The following is a 21,943-nucleotide window of genomic DNA, read 5'->3' on the forward strand; positions in this document are numbered from 1 at the left end:
TTTTTTAAGTGTTTTATTTAAAATGTTACGTTATTTATGTGTGCCTCTTAAAAATTTCGTTAGTTATCACAACGACACTAAAGACTCTTGATTATCTTGATTCTTGATCTTGATGAAGCCTGAGATCCAGTAAACAGTTACTTTTAAACCAATAGGAAACTGCTTCAGTCTGCATGCATGCACCAGTCCCATTCAGGAACCACAGAAGACTGCAATCAAATAAAAAGAATTAATTGATGCCAATTTGGTTTGACAATAACACCACTCCAGTCTTGTAGCATCATGTCAGTAAGCATATTTGTTGTGTTTTTCTTTCGTTTTTATTCTTATGTTTCTAAAAGATTAGCGAAAATGCATAATTTGAACATGTGCATGAACATAACTTTATAGTTGTTATGACACCTATGTTAGTTACGTATAAGATATTAGACACTTATTTTTCAATATATTACCATTACAGAGTGAACTGAATCTTTTTTTCTCAAATACAGAAAATACAAGCTCTTAGTCCTTACATCAGTAAACTCCTTAATACCAATGCTGTTGGCCTGCTTTGCTACCTTCCTCTTCACTTCTTCCAAAGCAGCAAAGCTGGGTTGTGCTGGGACAAGTGGTGGCTTGTTGGTAATGGAGGGCAGCGGGAGCAATGAAGACAAAGTGCCCATGTTAGACAAGGCTGCTGTCACAGTGGCTATAAGACAGAGATAGAGACACATAAAAAAAAATGACAGAAGCCAATGAAAACCAAGTACAATCTCAACATCTCCTCTCAGAAGAAACCTTCACGTCAGTTTATAAGAAAAACTATTTAGGGCAGTATCAGTTTGCAGTGATGCCTCACAGGAAGAAGGTTCCGGGTTTGAATCCAGGCTGACTGAAGCCTTTCTGTGTGGAGTTTCTGCATGTTCTCCCTGTGTCTGCGTGGGTTCTCTCCGGGTACCCCGGGTTCCTCCAGTTGTCCAAAAACATGCTTGTTACATTAACTGGTGATTCTAAATTGGCCGTTGGTGTGAATGTGATAGTGAATGGTTGTCTGTCTCTCTGTGTTAGCCCTGCAATAGACCAACGACCTGTCCAGGGTGTAGCCTGCCTCTCGTCCGATGACAGCTGGGATAGGCTCCAGCCCCCCATCCCTTTCAGGACAAGCGGTTACAGAAGATGAAAGAATGAAAATACTTTTTTTTCATTCATTCTTTCATTCCTTCGTTCGTCTTCTGTTACCACTTGCCCTGTGAAGGGTCACGGTTCCTAACCGCAAATTTAAGTTTGGGTGATTTCACATCTAGGTCTTTGTTACCAAACCGTAACGTTTAACCCTCAGATCGGATCTTTTAAGCTGGTGCGAACGCAGCAATCTCACTTTGTTTTGGAACAAATTAAGCGAGCCGATCACGGTTAGAGAGGGTACTCCAAGAGCAGTGTGAGCACACATTACCCAGGGACTGATACAACTATCTTATAACTGAATAAATCTGTGGTGTACCTGATGCATCTTTGGTATAGTGTGCACCTGACAGATGTGTCTGGCAGCACCCTTGATCCCTATTGTCCTGTGAACACGAACCGAACCAAGGTTGAATCAGAATGAAATAAGGTGTGAAAACATCATATGACAACAGATCAGTGGATTTTGGAAAAGGAAATGTCAAGGAAAAGTCGAGCAATTAAAGGCCACGAGCTGAAACATTTTCTACAATGTTTTAAATGGTTCAAATCAGGCACTTGTTTGATGACAGCTTAGAGCACTTCAGTCAGTATTTTAACCAGTCACTATTGTCACATTTCATTAAACCTAAAACACAACTAGATGATCGCAAGTGATCATAAAAGGGTCCATGCCGTGGCGAAGTCGTCCCCAAGCGGGACGCAGAGGCATAAGCGGGTGGGACACGGCCTGAAAGGAGGCAAAGTATCTGCAGAGGAAGTGAATTACACAAGTGAATGACAGTCAGGCGGGTCGGAAGCACATAGGACACGTCACCAGTAGCGTCCCCTATAGACCGTATTGCACCAAACTTGATTGGCTTGTAAGGAGTCATCCACAGATTATTATTGTCAAATTTCAAGCAGTTTACTGTGGTGGTTTGTGAGAAATAAACATGTAGTTGTTGTAGTGGACCTTACAGCACGAAGTTCACAAAACTTGGCATGATGATACGCAATCATATTATAATGACGGTTGCTAAGTTTCATAAGGATTGGGTGAATACTTCAAAAGTTATAGGTTTTAAACTTTTTTTTTGCGGCGTCGGTTGAAGCTGGCAGCTGCTTGCAACAGCTCTTACTCTATCTCTCTTTTTCCGAATTTAATTCACTTTTTGCTTCCCTTTTTGTGGACATTACTTTTGTAAATACTTTTTCAGACAACATTGCACTTTTTTAGTTTTTTTATTGGGAGTCTCGCCATAGCCAAATATTTAACATCCAGACCGGCCGGCGGTACTATGCAAGAAGCGGCCAGCGTGCGCATTGGTTACAGGAGGAAGCGGCTGATCGCCCTGCGTGGCGCTGTGGTGTTCCCTCAGGACGGACATGGGATCCCCCCGGAGATGCTTCGTGGGACCCACCATGGATGCTGAGCAGGAAAACGACTTCTCAGCGCTGTTCTCCCCTCTGTTACCATGGGCAATGTGAGATCACTGCCATATAAGACGTTCGAACTGGCCGCACTCTGCAGGCTATGCGGTGGCGTCGGCCATCCTGTGTGGAGTGGTCTGCTGGAGCAGTGGCATAGCAGAGAGGGAAAGGAAGAAGCTGGACAAGATCATCAGGAAGTCCAGCTCTGTCCTGGGCTGCCCCTTGGACTCGGTGGGGGAGGTGGGTGACGGGGGAGTTCTGGCTGAACTGTCCTCCATGCTGGACGATGAGTCCAGCCCCCCTCCATGGTGACCTGATGGAGCTGAGGAGCAGCTTCAGTGGCAGACTGCTTCACCCTCGATGTGTGAAGAAAAGATACAGAAGGTCTTTCCTTCCTGCTGCTGTTGGGCTCCATGGCGAGCACTCCTAATTTGTGCAATATTGTTACACCTTATGGTGTAATAACACCAGTCTGTTCTATCTCTGTCATTTCTGCATGCTGTTGCAAACTGCAATTTCCCCATTGTGAGACAAATAAAGGTTTTCTTATTCTTATTATTCTTATTCTTATGAAATGTTTCCGTGTCACCTGTAGCGACCCCTGGCGTCTACAGAATATTTTACAGATTGTGTATGCCAAATTTCCTGAAGTTAGCTATTGCAGTTTTTAAGATATTGAAATGTTGCTCTTGTAGCGCCCCCTAGAGACCAAAGGTCACAAAATTTGGGGTAAGTGATACATGTCAAGTTTGGTGAGAATTGCATGAACGGGCTAGAAGGAGTTGATTTTGCTTTGAGGTGCAATTTTTTCAAAATGGCGTAAAAAAATGGCAGGCAGAAATGGACGTGGCCTAGTCCATTAGAACCAGGGTTATGTAGGGAATCAGAGGGAGAAACTATTTTGTTTCTAGATCATCCAGTGCATGGCAGGATTATAATTACTTGCTAACACTGCATTTATTTGTTAAAATCACATTCCAACTTTTTATCTCATCACTTGGTCTAAATTTTCCCCATCCCACAAAAAAGAAAAAAAAAAGATCATAAAGGAAAACAAGCAAGTTAAAATCATACCAGCAGTCATACTAGCCATTGCAGCATTCATGGCCATGCTTGGCAACACCAGGGGAAGCACTGCTGACCTCAGGCTGGCTGGGATAGGCATACCAACTTTGGCACACATAGCAGCAGCATTGGCCTTGGCAATTTCCAACAACTGGTCCTTATCTGAGAAAACACACAGGATAAACATCTAAAATATCTATTACTTGATTTGTTAAACTACAAATCAAAAAGTTTTACATGGATTATAAATGCCAATGCCAAAAAATGCAAGTTACAAAACAAAACAGCGCTATATTTACTACAGTGTGAGATATTTCTATCAGGGATTTTATGATATCTGACCGAGTTCACTGATCCGTTGAGGGCTGTTACTTGAACTGCAGTGTTTCCGGGATGGGGATCTATTTTTGCGGAGGATGAGTACGGGGGAGTGACTCGGCTCCCGTTTCCAGCGGTCCCTCTGGCTGTATGTAACCCTCCTGCGACTCCGCGACGCTGACTGTGAGCGTGACCTCCGTGACTTCCGGCCCCCTGACCTGCATGAACAAAATTTTTTTGCATTAAAGCAACAGCGAAGCCACACATGCAAATCCCATGAAACCATTCCTCTGATTTTCAGTTTTGCGCTGATCACACTTATTGCCCCTATTTTACTCACTGTATGCCACAGTTTTAACTTTAGTTTTAACTAAATAAATAAACAAATGATTTGAAAGGAAACCCAGTACCCACTGGTTTAAAAATTAAGTGAGAATTTATTTTAGAACACTAAAAGGACTATGGACTTCTCAGACAGTGCCTCAAAATATTCCTTTCAATTTTTCATTTTTTTAAACTATGTCTTAATATGCTTGTGATAGCTCACTATTTTTTTTTTTATTGGTCTTCTTTGTCTGAGTTTCCTTTGAATGAATGTCTAAATTTTTCAATAAAGCTTAACAAAAGTCATACCTAAGGCTGAACGATTAATTGCATTTGCGATAATATCGCGATATGATAAAACGGCGGTCGCGTGACGCGAGCGACGCGGATGATGTCTTCAGACCTGGATGATGTCATCTCTGAGCGGCGTGCGCAGCCGCGATGGTCGGCTTGTTTACCTGTAGTTTGCTACTGCTAGTTTTTGGCAACATGGCTGAATATCTGTCCGACTCTGAGGTTGTGGACGAACCATAGCAGTAGCAAATTACTGGTAATCAAGCCGACCATAGCGGGTGCGCGCGCCGCTCAGAGACGAAATCGTCCAGGTAAGAAGACATCATCCGGGTCTGTAGGTCAATCTACAGACCCGGATGATGATAACACGTAACTCCGGACTCAACGGGGAATATAGTATACAAAGTATTTTTCCCCTTGAAATGCACAGTGGCAAAGCCATAGATGTTTCTGCAATGAGCAGTTAAATAAAAATGTAATTTATTTCAAGTCATACATCTTTCAATTTAATTCTAACAAATAGGCCCAGCCTATGGGAAAGAACATTTTACACTAAATGTGTCTAATATTGTGTTGGTCATATTTAAATCATACATTATGTTTTGCTGGGAAAAAAGAGGATAAAATAAAAAATAAATTAAAAAAATCGCATATTAAATTGTGAAAATCGCAATTAGATTATTTTCCCAAATCGTTCAGCCCTAATCTTATCCTCGTTAAAAAAAACAAACAAACAAAAAAAATCTAATGTCGCGTCGACCCTCTCTGCCAGGCTAAAATATCCACTTTTTTTTAAGCACACCATAAATGATTCTGGCGGGGCAAGCGTTAGCTCTGCCACTAGTAGTAGCCAGAGTAGCTCTGTCGCTTCAAGCTCAGAGCAGAGCAGTAGACCACCTGCTGCACACCCTCCCCCCGACAAGCAGCACAAGTCCAGTCACCACAGGGTGACAGGGTTCGACCCAAGTTGGTTGTCAGAGAGAAAATATTCATCCTGGTGGAAAAACTGATATTGGTACACTACTGGTCAAAACACCCTAATTTTTCCAGTTATTTATTGCAGTTTAAGTCGTGCAAGTCCAATAAATAGCTTGAAATGGTACAAAGGTTAGTACTGAACAGCAAGAGGTTAAAAATAAATAATGTACATTTCAGAATTATACAAAAAGGCCTCTTTCAGGGAACATGAAGTAGGTTAACTATTTAAAGCTGTTCTGTGGCAATGAAGGTTGAATCAGCCTTGAAAGCTGGTGCTACTAATTCCTAGAGGTGTTCCAACTTTTCTTGGTTACTTAAATAAGTGAACATGAATTCAGACTCGATGGAAAAAAGTATTAAAATACAAGAGTCTGATACTTTCTTCGGACTCTTGTCCAGACCAGATCACCTGACAAAGCATACAATGAACCAGACTGATTTCTATAGGGTGCCCACATAGTGGGAGCAATGCCATATTGCAAAGTAATAATTGGTTAACCTTTCCGAAATTTCAGGAAAAAAAAAACAAAACAAAAAAAAAAGTCATTGTACCTTGACCGTGAAGGGCTCTTGGATCTCGATCCTTTCCTGTGGCTCCTACATGGTGACTTGGATCTTTTCTCCTTTACTGATGCCTTCCCTCCTTTGTTACTCTGTGGAGACTTTGACTGTTTTCTTTTCTTCTTTGCTGGTGAGGTAACCGTGGCAGCAAAGGACTTGGAGGACTTGGATTCTTTATGATGATGGAAGCTAAGCTCAGAGGTTTGTTCAGGTTCAGTAGATATGGACTGGTTCAGGATGGACTGTGATGTGTTAGAACCTGAAGAAAGACAGATACTTGATCAGTTTATGATCTAGGGAATTTGGAGGTCACATCGACACCTTGTGCTGTTTTTTTCTTTTCACACCACAGGGCACCCTCAGAAGGAGAGAACCCACGCAGACACAGGGAGAACATGCAAACTCCACAAAGAAAAGCCCCAGTCAGCCTGGGTTCAAACCGGGAACCTTCTTGCTCTGAGGCAATAGTGCGAACCACCACGACACTGTGCCACCCCATTGTTCATTATTCATATCATTAAGATGCAAAAGTAAGTTTTCAGTATCTGATGTGACCCCCTTGTGCAGCAATAACAGCAACTAAACGTCTCCTGTAACTAATGATTAGTTGTCCAGAGCGGCTGGGTTGCCAATGCCAGAAAGCTCCCTTGTCCTTGCCATAATACACTTTCACAAACACTTTGGTGGATACATGAACATCAACATTAGCCAATGTAAGAGAGGCCTCCAGTTGCTTAGAAGTACACTCATAAACTTGGGACTTTGGAAACACTTCTGAACAGATGGACTCAAATTTGGCTCATAGATAATGTAATACTGGATAATTTTACTGCTAATAAACAAATACCAAAACATACAGTTCCTGTTCCATCTGTTTAATTGTTTTTTTTGGGGGGGTTGGCTACTTTCAAGGCCTGTGAGAAAATCCCACTGATGTTTTGAGTAATTTATTTTTTTAGCGTTAATACACTGCCTGGCCAAAACCAAAGCCGCCACCAAAAAAAAAAAAAAGTTAACACACTCTAATATTTTATTGGACTGCCTTTAGCTTTGATTACAGCATGCATTCGCTGTGGCATTGTTTCGATAAGTTTCTGCAATGTCACAAGATTTTTTTTTCGTCCAGTGTTATATTTATTTTTCACCAAGATCTTGTATTGATGATGGGAGAGTCTGACCACTGGCAAAGCCTTCTAAAGCACATCCCAAAGATTCTCAATGGGGTTAAGGTCTGGACTCTGTAGTGGCCAAAACATGTGTCTCATGCTCCCTGAACAGCTCTTTCACAGTTTGAGCCCAATGAATCATGGCATTGTGATCTTGAAATATGTCCATGCCATCAGGGAAGAAAAAAATCCATTTGATGGGAAAACCTGCTTATACAGTATATTCAGGTAGTCAGCTGACCTCATTCTTTGGGAACATAATGTTGCTGAACCTAGACCTGACCAACTGCAGCAACCAGTGTTGTGGGTAAAAGTAATTAGAGTACTCTAACGCGTTTTGTTTTCGCCTTTTTTCGTGTAACTTGTAGGTAACGCGTTAGTTTCGTGCATTAAGTAATCAGTAACTTCGTTATTTGTTTAAAAAAGTAATCTGTTGCTTTAAGAATTACTCCAGATAAGGAAAGGAAAAATCCGACTACAGCTGCTTTTTGTCAGACAGTACTGTGCCGCCTGCGGATGTGTCAGCGGAGGCGCAGCGCAGTGATGATGCGTCTGTCCCCTGCTAACCTACGTTACCTGTATGTGTGTGTGTGTGTGTGTGAGTGTTTTCGAACCGCCGGCAAAATGGCAGAGAGGACAGCTTTTGAATCGTGGAAGTACGCACATTATTGTCAATTCGCCAGCGAAAAGGACAAGAACAACATAACGGTAAAATGCACACTCTGCGTTGGTGAAAAGCTTCTGTCGACCGCAAAAAATTCCACTTCCAATTTAAAAAAAAACATCTTGTATCCAAGCACCACTCTATCACCCTGGTATTGTTATCCTGCTGAGTTAATTTGGTTGGATGAATGATGTTATTCATTGTCAGGACTTATCAGTGCATTTAAAGAAGGCTGTGTGTCGCTGAGTTGCAGCATGTGTGAGGCGCTGAAAACAGCTTTTAATTTTTGGTAACGCATGAGTACTCTAACGCGTTACTTTTATTCATAGGTAACGCTGTAACGTAACAGATTACTTTTAATTGATGGTAACGTTGTAACCTAACTAAATACTTTCCAAAGTAACTATACCCAAAACTGGCAGCAACCCCAGATCATAGCTCTGCCCCCATAGGCTTGTACGTTCATCTGCCTCTCTTCTTACTCTGATGCACCCATCACTCTGGAACAGGGTAACTCTGGACTCATAAGACCACATGACCGATGATTCCCCACAGTTTTTAATAATGCATTGGACAATTCTTAACCCAATTTTAGCAGTTTCTGCAATCACCTTAGATGTTTTCTCTGCTTGATGCATGCCAATGATTTGACCCTTCTCAAACAGACTAACATCTTTTCCTCAACCACAGGATGTGTCTTTCGACATGGTTGTTTAAGAAATGAGAAGCTACTCACTGCATCAGTTGGGGTTAAATAACTTGTTGCCAGCTGAAAGATAATCGCCCATGCAGTAATTATCCAATAGGAGGCTTATACCTATTTTCTTAGTTAAATGCAGGTTGCAACTTTTTTTTTGGCCATGCAGTGTATGTTGTGCAAAATGAGAAGTCGACAAAAAGGTTAATGCCTAGCTGTAGCAGGTTAAAAGACTCTTACCTCTTTTAAAGAATGATCCGAAATAGTGTACTTAAAAGTTGCATTATGATATTACAACATTGCAATTATTTAATTTTTTTGTTCAACAGTCATTAACAAAATTGTTTCTATCTCTGATTCCTTATATAGCCCTGTTTCTAATGTACTAGGCCACGCACATTTCCGCCTGCCAATTGTTTTCTGCCATTTTGAAAAAATTGCACCACAAAGCAAAATCAATTCCTCCTAGCCCGTTCATCCAATTTTCACCAAACTTGGCATGTATCATTTATAGACAAAGATAATAAAAAGTTCTCTAAAGAACTTCAGCAGGATGATTGATTACAAAGTTAATTGTGTAGGCTAATTAATTTTTACGGCGTGGCGCAGTAGAACTCCTAAGCTAATATTTTGTGAAGTATATTCCCAAACTTCATATCATTGATAATAATATGATTCTGTACAAGCACCCCAACTTTTGTGACCCTTGGTCTCTAGGGGGCGCCACAAAAGCAACATTTCTATAGCTCAAAAACTCCCAATAGCTAACTTCATGAAATTTAGCCAACACAATCTGTAACATATTGTGTAGACGCCCATCAAGTTGCGTGACATTACGTCTACAGTGGGCGCTACACGTGAAACGCAAATATTTCATATAGTTTTGTGAAATTCGGGCTGTAGGGGACGCTACATAAACCACAAACCAGCACAGTCACCTGCTTGAAATTTGACAATAATCTGTGGATACCTCCTTACAAGCCCACCAAGTTTCGTGCAATATGGTGTATAGGGAGCGGTAATGGTGACTTATGTGTCCCGCTTGGGGACAACTTCGCCACGGCATGGACCCCTTTGTGATCGCTTGTGATCATCTAGTTCTTCTTCTTCTTCTAATGTTCCTTCTGTTGAGCTAAAAGTGACTGCTCAGGACAAACTGCAAGGGCGAAAGGCATCAAAGTTGGTAACTTGGTAGAGGTCCTGGCGTTTCACTTTGCCAAGGTGTCAATACACATGCCTACAGCTAGGTGGCGCTAAAATAAGGCAATTTACGTTTTGCCTCATAACTCAAGGACCGTGTGCCCTAGAAACAAAATTATTCTTCCTTCTGATTCCTTACATAACACTGGTTTTAATGGACTAGGCCACGCACATTTCTGCCTGCCATTTCTATTTCCACCATTTTGAAAAATTTGCACCTCAAAATAAAATCAAGTCCTCCAAGCCCATTCATCCAATTCTCACCAAACTTGGCATGTATCACCTATGGGCAAAGATAATTAAAGGTTTTCAAAAGAACTTTAGCAGGGTTATTGATTACAAAGTTAATTGTGTAGACTAATTAATTTATTTTACAATTCAATCCATGCAATATTTTTATCCTATTCTATTCCATTATTTATCTTTTATAAGCTACTCTTTTTGCTGTTGTTATTTTTTATTCTGCCTTTTCTGTAAGCTGTTGTAAACTGCAATTTCCCCATTGCGGTTTTCTTATTCTTATTCTTATTATTCTTAATTTTTACGGTGTGGCGCAGTATAACTCCGAAGCTAATATTTTGTGAAGTATACACCCAAACTTAATCAAACTTGATATCACTGATAATAATATGATTCTGTACAAGCACCCCAACTTTTGTAAGCCTTGGTCTCTAGGGGGCGTGACATTACGTCTACAGGGGGCGCTACAGGTGACACGGGATGGGGCAAGCGATGGGGCCTCTCGTGATGGCGGCGCCTCCTGTGACGTGGCACTAACTAAACAGACGCCGCTTTATTAATAATCAAAATGTAGAGCGTCAACAGACATAACAGACCTAGTGTAAAATGCATTCAAGTCAAATCATTGAGGCTCCCACCTAGTTTTTCTGCTGTCTTTTCTCTTCCTTCTGTTGGCTTTCCACTCTGGACAGGGCTCTGCAGCTCTGCTATTGTTGACTCAGTCAGTTCATCTGCTTGGACGTATCTTCGGGCGGAGCTGAGCGGCAGCTGAGGTGGCTGGAGGTACTTTGAAGGACATCGGGCGGACTGCCTGGTTTCATCCAAATTCCCCCTTTTCTCAGAGGAGCTACTAGCAGCCACGTCAAACCCCATCATGGAGCAACATTAAAACAAGAAAGATGGGATCAGGAGTGAAATCTTATTTTTTTTAAGTGTATTTATATCTGAAGTAGCATTAGGAAAATGACAGAGTACAGTTATTACATAAAAAAAATATTATATCATATTATGTATTAAGTATTCATAAAGAGTGAGGACATGGGAACAAAACTTTACATTTATCTCCAGAAGGTTTTCATTCATACCTGGGACAAGACAGGGAACGAGATCTTCGGTGGTCATGTCTTGACCTAGAGTGTGAGTTCCTCTTCACTGAGCAGGAATGTGATTGAGAGTAGGAATGTGACAATGAAAGACAACTAATCTTACAATGTCTTTCCTCATCTCCTCTTCCTTTACTGTCCTGATAAAGAGCAATCGAAAAGGAAAAACCCGATTTATTATTAGTCTTTAATGTGGCTAATGCATATGAACCATCCTTATCTGGGAGGTATGGATTAGTGGTTAGAGCAGGAGCTTTGGAACAACGAGGTCACAGTTTACAATACCCATCAGTGTTTCCTCTACCATTATATTAGGCATTATATTATTATTTAATGTTATTTTCTATACAGAAACAGATCACAGCTGAAGTCATTTAAGGTTACCTCCTCCTTCCTATAGAACAGATTTATACCTTGTTCTTTTATTGAACAAACTAAATGTCCTATGTTATTTATCTTATTTACACAACACCATGTTCAAATAATTGTTCAGTTATTATACTGACTGCTGTCATTAAAAGAAACACATGAACACCATGATTCTTTTGTGTGTTTGTGTCGGTGTCCGTCCTACTGCATGGGCGATTATATTTCAGCTTACAACAAGTTATTTAACCCCAACTGATGCAATGAGTAGCTTCTCATTTCCTAAACGACCACGTCAAAAGACACACCCTGTGGTTGAGGAAAAGATGTTAGTCTGTTTGAGAAGGATCAAATCATTGGCATGCATCAAGCAGAGAAAACATCTAAGGAGATTGCAGAAACTACTAAAAATGGGTTAAGAACTGTCCAACGCATTATTAAAAACTGGAAGGATAGTGGTTAATCGGTGCATCAGGGTAAGAAGAGAGGCAGATGAAGTGATGGACCCATCATGCCTTGTGCCTACTGTAAAAGCCTGTGGGGGCAGTGCTATGATCTGGGGTTGCTGCAGTTGGTCAGGTCTAGGTTCAGCAACATTGTGTGCCCAATTAATGAGGTCAGCAGACTACCTGAATATACTGAATGACCAGGTTATTCTTTTTTTCTTCAAATTGTTAAGGAGTGGTTCGTGAAGCATGAGACATAATTTTCACACATGGATTGGCCACCACAGAGTCCAGACCTTAACTCCATTGAGAATATTTGGGATGTGCTGGAGAAGGCTTTGCGCAGTGGTCAGACTCTCCCATCATCAATACAAGATCTTGGTGAGAAATTAATGCTGGATGGAAATAAATCTTGTGACATTGCAGAAGCTTACTGAAACAATGCCACAGTGAATGTGTGGAGTAATCAGCGCTAAAGGTGGTCCAACAAAATATTAGAGTGTGTGACCTTTTTTTTTCGTGGCAACAATTATTTTGGCCAGGCAGTGTATATGTAGATATAGATAGTGGCTGGCTAGTGGCTGTGATAAGAGATAAATACATGTGATGCTATCTGGAGCAGGAACAGGCAGTCTGTGACAAAATAGACTGCCTTGGATGACATTGCTTCATCCAAGCCTTTTATTTTTACAGTCCTTATTTTCAGTTAATATATGAACGTCTGAATGTTGTATGCAATTACTGTTTTAAATATCTAGTGCATGTGGCTTTGAGGTGTTTCAAAGTCAGACATTTTTGCTCAGACACCACAGTGGTTATCAACAGACAAAATAACCACTAAACTATGAATGTCTCCGAAAGTGATTATGTGTCTTTACTAGCGCCATGTCGTTCAAGAATGAGCCAGCTCTAAAAGCTTGTAGCAAACGAGAAAAGCCGATTCCCACCAGGGAGAGGCGACGCTTCAGAGGCGAAGCTCCAGAGGCCATGCAGGCAGAGGCGGGACTTTTTATGAAGGACGCCAATGCACAAACCATTCGTAATCGCTAAATTAAGATAAAATAGAAGGTTCTGAGTGAAACTAATTGAAGAGCCATTTGGGAGCTGTTTGGGAGCCAGAAGAGCTGACTCTTCTAAAGAGCAGAATCTTTGAAAAGAGCTGGACTTCCCATCACTAGTCTGAATATGTAAATATGATTATGTTTAAGAGCAAGAGTTCCACAAATGTCAACATTAAAATATGGACAGGAAGTGAAAAACAGTGATCTCCCAAAATATTGCGTGCAAAATCAAAGTGAATTTTTGTTTTTACCTGTTTCGGGATTATATCGGGCAGCTCTTCTTGACATCTTAGTGATAAGCTTTGACCACATCTACCATCCCTCTTCTTTGACACGAATGCTGAATCTGATTCAGATGAGTTCTCTTCATCCTTCTTCCTCCTCTTTTTCTTCTTCTTCCTCTTCCCAGTTGAGTGCTGCTTGTGGCATCTGGGCTTATTATCAAGATCATCACCTAGACAAACAACAGTTCAACAGCTCACATTTGTCCAGTTACAAAATGTTTAAAGAGAACAAACCCTAAAGTCACAATGACACTTGACCTAGTTGTGCTTCATGTTAAGATGTTAAGTTTTCCATCTTGGATGATCAACAAATCACTATGTAGTAAAAAGGAACTCACCTTTCACCTTTTTCCCCTCTGTTGTTGTTCCTCTTCTATGAAGCAAACATAAAACCTGAGTTATGCACATTTGAAAAGTGGGAATTAATAGCAAATAAAATAGTAAGAATGGTCATGGTTTATCCCAACTGGACTTGGAGGTTTTAATAGGAACTTATATGGGTGTTGCCCAGCTGAGACTTGCATGACTAAGGTCTGCAAGTGACCAGATACTTACCTGTAATTGAAGAAATCTGTTATGGTCCTTTTTAACTTCCCTAAGGAATGCTCCAGTGTCACGGTATGAACAGGAGAGATGATAAGATTGTGCTGTTAATTGACAGCAAATAATCTATCTCCCATTCAATTTTTTTTTTCCAATTTTACATAGATGGTTTCTCTCATAAACTATCTGCCTTCTCTCGCTAAAATGTGTACGTTGTTGTCCTCAAGAGTGCTTTTTGCCCTTGACAGCTGAATCCGTTCCTGAAGAGCTGGCTCTCCTGTGCTGAGCCATGTGTTTGTAAATGGGACAAACATTTCATCCAGAAAATATTCACAGCACTGTAAGGCTGTAATATAACAAAATGTGGAAAAAGTGAAAAGCCATGAATACTTTCCGGATGGACTGTAGGGCCCATTCAGACCTTGCATTAACATCTGATCTGGACTATCCGATTGCAAGTGACCGACTTTAGGTACTTTTATGTGTTCATTAAACATGCGTTTCCAGAGCTGACCTCAGTTTTGCACTCTGTATATAAATAAATATGGACAGCATTTTGGGCACAGGAGATTGTTTTAGCAGCTACTGTGGAAAACACACACAGTCAGACCAGCCACCTATTATTTGATTCACACCACCCTCGGGAACACAAGCCGGAGGTCAGCAGAACATTCACAGGACGATTCACAAATGCATGGCTCAACACAGCTCACACAACTAATTTTGTGTTCTGACGATGTGACTAAAGTGTCATGACACATCCTTGTCATGCATACAACTATGAGAACTGAACCACATATTACAGCCAATGATTAAGTACACTGTCCTATTATGTTACTTGTGTAGTATTTTCTTCAATTCACTATATGCCTATAAAGAACATACAGTCAGGTCCATAAATATTGGGACATCGACACAATTCTAATCTTTTTGGCTCTATACACCACCACAATGGATTTGAAATGAAACGAACAAGATGTGCTTTAACTGCAGACTTTCAGCTTTAATTTGAGGGTATTTACATCCAAATCAGGTGAATGGTGTAGGAATTACACCTCTACTGCAACTGTCTTCAATTCCTGCTTGTTCTTGGGGCACTTTCCCTTCGGTTTTGTCTTCAGCAAGTGAAATGCATGCTCAATCGAATTCAGATCAGGTGATTTACTTGGCTATTGCATAACATTCCACTTCTTTGCCTTAAAAAACTCTTTGGTTGCTTTCGCAGTATGTTTTTCTTCGGTCATCCACCAGTTGTTTTCCGTGGTCTTCCGGGTCTTTTGGTGTTGCTGAGCTCACCGCATTCTTTCTTTTTAAGAATGTTCCAAACAGTTTATTTGGCCACACCTAATGTTTTTGCTATCTCTCTGATGGGTTTGTTTTGATTTTTCAGCCTAATGATGGCTTGCTTTACTGATAGTGACAGCTCTTTGGATCTCATATTGAGAGTTAACAGCAACAGATTCCAAATGCAAATAGCACACTTGAAATGAACTCTAGACCTTTTATCTGAGCCTTGTAAATGGGATAATGAGGGAATAGCACACACCTGGCCATGGAACAGCTGAGCAGCCAATTGTCCCATTAGTTTTGGTCCCTTAAAAAGTGGGAGGCACATATACAAACTGTTGTAATTCCGACACCGTTCACCTGACTTGGATGTAAATACTCTCAAATTAAAGCTGAAAGTCTGCAGTTAAAGCACATCTTGTTTTCGTTTCTTTTCAAATCCATTGTGGTGGTGTATAGAACCAAAAAGATTAGAATTGTGTCGATGTCCCAATATTTATGGACCTGACTGTAGCAGTAGGAGTACACACAAGTATCAGTGACATCAGGGTCATGGGCAGCTGAGGTTTACTTGCTACAAGTGGGCGGCAAAGGCTGGCCCAATTCAAGAGGTAAGCTACTGTAGCTCAAATTGCTTAAAAAAAAAAGTTAATGATGCCTACAAAGAGCATGTTAGAATCAGAACTGGACCATTTAGCAATGAAAAAAGGTGGCCTTGTCTAATGGTTTTCATCATGTTGTCTTTTTTGTCACTTACCTGACAGGATAGCAGCAGGATAATGAGCCCTGTCACAAAGTTGCCCTGATCTCAATCCTATCAAGCATCTGTGAGATGTGCTGGAAATACTAATCCAACCTCTCATATATTATAGCGGGCAAAAGAGGGGACTTAAACAATATCTACTGATCGTTGTATCTTCTTCTCCCTTGAAAATCTGAATGCAGTGTTTTTAGTATAATGTTATGTCAAAGGCAGTTCACAAAGTTTCACCTTGGGTGACGCCTGGTTCCCTTTTCCAGCTCGGCCCCAGACTCTGAACTGCTCTCTTTCTCCCGGTTCCTCCTTTTTCTTTTACTTTTGTGTTTTCTGTGCTTCTTGTGCCTCTTTTGTGAACCACCTCTGAAGTTGTCGTCGCGTTTGTCTCTTTCTGACATGTTTATTTCTGCTCCATCCATTCCACTGCCACCACCCACTCTTTCAGTAGCACTAATGGACAAAGAAGCAAAAAATTAATGAAAGAGGATCAAGACATTTAATTTTTTAAACAGTCAACGTGTCATCGTTGTCATATTATATATAAAAAGACCACTTTGCACACGATTTAGTACTTTCAAATGATTCTTTCAGATCTTTATTTTAACCACGCAAGGCGTATTTATGGAATTAACACTAGCTGTACTGACTGGACGTTTAAATTAATGAATATAAAGCTAACGTTAGCTAACGGTGAATTGTATCGACTGCCACAGCAGGGTTTCTATTTGTTCCGTTTTATTTAAAAAAACTAGCTACTTTCACGTAACTATCGCTAAGACGAATGTAAAACATAACATACGATTTGTCTTCATTTTGGTCTTCAATTTCTCTGATTTTATTCAATATAAAATCTTGGAAAATCTGCTCTATATTGGCCGCCATGTTTCAGTGTGCATCTCAGTCCAGGTCCGGGTAAGAACTTGTAAATCTGCAGCGACGTTCCGGGTGTCTGTTTGGTATCGCCTCAATTTTTCTTTCTGCCCTTTTTTATTGGAATAAATTATTAATAAATAAAGGGGATTAAAGCAATATAAAAGAGATAAATAATGCCTGGAGGATCAGACTAGACACATTTTCTCTTCTTTTTATAACAGACAGGGCAACAAATGAAGGAGATCGGTACAGTCCAGGGAAGGGAGGAGGGGTTCTTTTCAAGGATTCGTCTAGTTTGGCTCGACTCCTTTGGAAGAGCCGACTCTTACGGCTCCCGAATGGCTCTTCATTTAGCAGCCTTCTATTTTAGCCCAATTCAGCAATTATGTTATAATTGTTTTCCTAAAAAAAACAAAAAAAAAAAACAAATAAAATAATCTTGTGCTTCTTTTATTACAAAAAAAATACAGTAACACTATTTTTAACCATTTTAACTTACTGTTTTGCACTGATTTGGGGTTTTTGTTCTCTCTCAATTGTCCAGCCTTTCAACACTAATAGACTCACATATGGTCAGCAGAATTCTTTCCCCAGACCACTTTAAGAAAAGGTTTATTTCAAATCTGTAATCTGTATCTGTATGATGCTTGTCTCTAGATGTCCCCCTACAGATCAGCTCAAAATAAATTGGGAAGAAGACCTGGGTTTTTCCATATGAATGGCTAATATACTCAGACTAGCCAACTCAACTTCACTATGTACCCATCACTGCCTACTTCATTTCCTAGTAGTGCAGAGAGCATACTGTATCTCAAAAGCAAAACTATCTCCCACATACTCCACAGTTAGTCCGTACTGTCCCTGATGTAATATTACTGAAGATTCTCTTATTCATATGTACTGATCCTGTCCTAGGGCGATCAGATACTGGAGGGAAATTTTTTTCACACTAACTCAGCTGTTTAGTGTCAAACTGGAGCCAAATCCCATCACCCCAAATAGTGGTCAAGGTACAGGTTAAATTGACAAGAAAAGGAAAGAAAGACAGTTTGGCCTTCTCCTCCCTTCATGCACAACAAGCTATTCTGGTTGGACTCTTCTCCACCCACACACAATGGCTGCAAGACATCATGTGCAGCTCTTGAAACCACAGTGTGGCCACAGTAGGTTTGTCATAATGACAGTGACATGGGTTTTTGTTTATTATTATTTTTAGGTTATTTAGTTTAGTTTTAGTTAGTGTTGTTTGGTACACATATATATCTTCTTTATCATTATTGTTTTGTGCATTCCATGCATATCTATTATATATATTTGTGTCTACCGCTGTGGAATTGTGTGTATACTGTTAGTAGTACACTTATGGAATGATCACTGGCACTACACTTCTGTTGCATACTGTAAAACTTCAATAAAAAGATGATGATTAAAAAAGCAGACTGGTGATCTACATGTGTGCAAGGATCCAAAAGACCTTAATGCAAACATAAAAAGAGAACATTATAAAATTCCAATGAGGGGCAAAATAACAAATGAAATGGTCGGTGCAAAGTTATTCAGTAAGAAGTTAAGGAAAGCATGAAGTACTGCATGTTCAATGTGTATGTATGTACTTTTTTAAAAAGGATGTCTTTTGGAATCTCTTCTGTGCTTGAGATCTTTCAACGGAAACAGGAGCACAGGCGCTGATGGAGATTGGCAGCATAATAAGAGGCCCACCAGGATTCTGCAAAGAGTACAGAAGTATGGAGCGAACCTGAACAATGCTAAATGTTAGTGTGGAGTGACTGAAATCACATTTCTGGGAGACAAGCTGTCAGCATCAGGTATTGAGCCAGATAAGTATAAGGTGAAAGCCATCAAAGGCTGTTTTTCTGTGTGGGATCTCACAGTCTCCTCTAGAGGAGGCCCTGGTCCTGAGACCACTGTGAGACCTTTTTTCAAGAAAGTCAGACATGGGAGGTGGGGCAAGTCCATGTAACACCTTGTACATCAAACAAGCACATTTAAGATTTTTAAAATTCTCAAAGCTCAGTAAGTTGTGCTTTTTTAAGATGTTACAAACATGAAATGACATGGTTTTCTATCAGACCTTTAAAGATTTTTTATAGAGTGATTCAATGATTTTGCATGTATTTACACCTGCCAGTGACCAACATGTAATACTATATTCAATGTGTGACAGGATCATTGAGTGTAAAAACATTCTAACAGCACCAAGTGTTATGAAAGGCCGTATTTGTTTAAAAATTTTCAAGTTGAATTTCACTGTATTAGATATTCTTTTAATGTGTGTAGGATATTCTACACTTTTAAATGTCTCGTTAGGGCACCACCTCCTGTGATCGTAGGAAGAACACGGTTTAAATCAATTTATCACTCTCAGTTAAATAATTTGCATATCTGAAGGAGGGAATCCTTTTCTACAATTTGTACCATTCATTCTCTGCCGTAAAACATCACAAACAACTTCTTAAGTGTGAATAAATATTTATTTAATAAAGTGACAACTATGAATAAATGAGGGACTAATAGAATATTGGTGTGTAATCAAATAAAAGGTATGAAGGTATGAAATAATTAATTTCTGGAGCGATGGTGAGAGATGGAGATGTTTAAGTACTAAACTAAAGGGAATGGATTTGATATCCAATCTGATCAATCTTCTCTAAAATATGTTAATAGGGAGTTTCAAAGTAGTGACACCAACTCTTTGTCTTAAGCGGTAGGAACGATTCAGCCTACTTTTCCATAGAGTCTTCTCGGCACGGTGATGGCGGAGCGTCGGTGTGACGAGGTGGTGACGAAACGGCACAGCTGATGCAGGTCTCTCTTGGACCATTAGACGGGACTTGTTGGTCTGAAACTCCAACACCCAGCTTTGTTTGAGAGCGCTGTAGGTGTTCAGTCGAAGGCAGTAGATGACACTTTGCAATGTCTTTGTGTTTGAAGAAGGAAGCCTGATCGTCACGGCTTCTCGGTGTCATTGCTATGGCAACAGCTTCTTGGTTTCTTGATCCGTCGAAGAGATTGGGTCTTTCTCTGATATCCCAGATTACTCTGGCTATAGCCAGCGTAAACTTATAAACGATGTTGGTTAGTCCAATAGTTATGATTTCAACTAATAGCTACTATTAGTATAAGAACATATCTAAGTTTCAACATGCTTCAACTTCAACAATGATTAAAAGAAAGACAATGTTTTTAAAGATTTGATGGCAATGTTGATCCATCCTGACTGTGACAAATTACGGGAATTTGGGCTAGCTTTATCGTACAAGGATCCAAATCGTCTCATTGGGATGTAAGCACCTCCTGAACAACAATATACCAGGTTATTACAATTTCGACAGTCATATTATCAAACTTAGGCTCTTTTTAGAGAGGAGAATGCAGATCAGAGTCTGGCTCTGGGGAAAGAAAGTTATTTACGACCTGCTTATCTGTGTTTCACTCCCTGGTCACTCTCGGAGAGGGGAGGAACAAGAACGCGTTATAGTGGTATGTTTGCATGCGTGTGTCTCTGAAAAAGAAGATTAATGAATCACAAACTTAAATAAAACATAATTGAACATAACATTAAGGTTTTATAGACTTTGTCCATAAGAAGTATGAGAGTCAATTCTCATTCTCTGTAGTTCCTGATATCGTGTTGGTGTTCTTTCGATTCAGAACTAATTAGTCCAGAAACAAGAGTGGGAAATTTCACAGAAGTGTAAATCTGTCCTTTTTGGCTCAGATGACGTCCTCAGCATCAGGGAGATCCAATAGCATGGGTCTGTTCAGTGTTCGGACATTGCACCTTTATGGCTAAGGTGTAAACGGTTGATCTGTTAGAAGAGTTCTTCTGCAAAACTTCGTAAATTTAAATTCCAGAGAGGGGGAGAATAGAGAGGACAACTGGTTCCTATATGTGGCTCTTGAAACATAGTGTGGAATCAAGCGTCACACCAAGGTACTTGAATTCGGAAACAATTTCTATTTCCTGTCCTCCCAAAAATATGCCTGAATGTTTGATGTCCAATGGTTGCTTTGTGAACATCATACAGTTTTAGTTGTGTTTAGCAGCAGGCAAGATTTATGAAGCCACTCATTTACAGGAACTATAGCTGAAGTAAGAACAGAGGTTACTTCGTGAATATTTTTGGCACTAGTGAAGATGACAGCGTCGTCAGCTTACATTTGAAATTCAACATTAACACATGAATTTGGCAGGTCGTTAATATACATAGAAGGGCCAAGTATTGACCCCTGAGGTAGACCAACAGGGACATCTAGAAAAGTTGATTTGACACTGTTGATGCAGACACACTGTTTCCTGAAGTCTAAATAGGATTTTATCCACTGAATTTAAGAAAAATTTAAATAGGTTAATTTAGACAGAAGAATTTCATGATTTACAGTGTCAAATGCCTTTCTCAGATCTAGAAATACAGCACCAACGCAAGCGTTGGTGTCCAACATGTGTTTAATCTTTTCTATAAATAGACAGTTTGCAAACTGTCAAGTGATTTTCACAGAAACCAAATTGCATTGGATGCAACCAATTTGCTTCTTCCCAATTTATAATTTTTGCTACCCACCTCTCAGCAACTTTAGAAACTACAGGGAGGATACTGATTGGCTGATAGTTGGCTATATTTGAATTGTCACCAGATTTAAAGACTGGGGTGACTGCAGCTGTTTTCCAAGACGATGGGACATTTTTTTGTTTAAATAATAAGTTGCCCATACATGTTATTGGTGATAGAAGGGATTCTTTGCATAATTTGAGGACATTTGTATCGAGCCCATGGACATCCTTGGCTTTAGAATTCTTTAGTGTTAGTGACTTCCAGCTCTGTTATTTCTCAGAGAAAAAACAGGCTGTGCAGGATTAATAGGTGTGGCCTCAAGAATAGATGGTGAAACCATGTCTGTTATCTCCCTGACTAGTGTAACGAAGCACAGTTCGTTACCTGTAAATATTGCACATTGGTAATTTGCACAACAATAACTTGAGCTATTGCAATAATTGCACATTACACTTTAGTCACGATAGCACTTTATTTATCAAGATTTGGATCACGGTACATTTTGCACATCCGACATTTTACAGATATGCAATTGTAAATTTATTTAATGTTTAATGAGCTTTTA

General features: G+C 40.0%; 1 protein-coding gene across 3 annotated transcripts in view; it reads right to left on the reverse strand.

The window, feature by feature from the left end:
- Positions 1-16,814, reverse strand: part of sonb (SON DNA and RNA binding protein b) — a 74,641-nt gene extending 57,827 nt beyond the window's left edge. For 2 of the 3 annotated variants that reach the window (XR_014699790.1, XM_084574104.1), the window contains exons 1-10: positions 16,731-16,814; positions 16,166-16,381; positions 13,683-13,717; positions 13,312-13,514; positions 11,170-11,327; positions 10,723-10,934; positions 6,109-6,376; positions 3,985-4,178; positions 3,652-3,804; positions 516-691 (exon numbers count right to left, since the gene is read on the reverse strand). Coding sequence is in view for 2 of the 3 variants with exons in the window: in XM_084574104.1 (XP_084430230.1) it covers positions 516-691; positions 3,652-3,804; positions 3,985-4,178; positions 6,109-6,376; positions 10,723-10,934; positions 11,170-11,327; positions 13,312-13,514; positions 13,683-13,717; positions 16,166-16,381; positions 16,731-16,813 (1,698 nt within the window). In the remaining variant the exon portion in view is untranslated. The remainder of the gene's footprint in view (positions 1-515; positions 692-3,651; positions 3,805-3,984; positions 4,179-6,108; positions 6,377-10,722; positions 10,935-11,169; positions 11,328-13,311; positions 13,515-13,682; positions 13,718-16,165; positions 16,382-16,730) is intronic. The other variant, XM_084574105.1, reaches the window with a different exon arrangement.
- Positions 16,815-21,943: the final 5,129 nt, after the last annotated feature.

Source organism: Chelon labrosus, assembly GCF_963514085.1.
Source record: "Chelon labrosus genome assembly, chromosome: 24".
Lineage (NCBI taxonomy): Eukaryota > Metazoa > Chordata > Actinopteri > Mugiliformes > Mugilidae > Chelon > Chelon labrosus.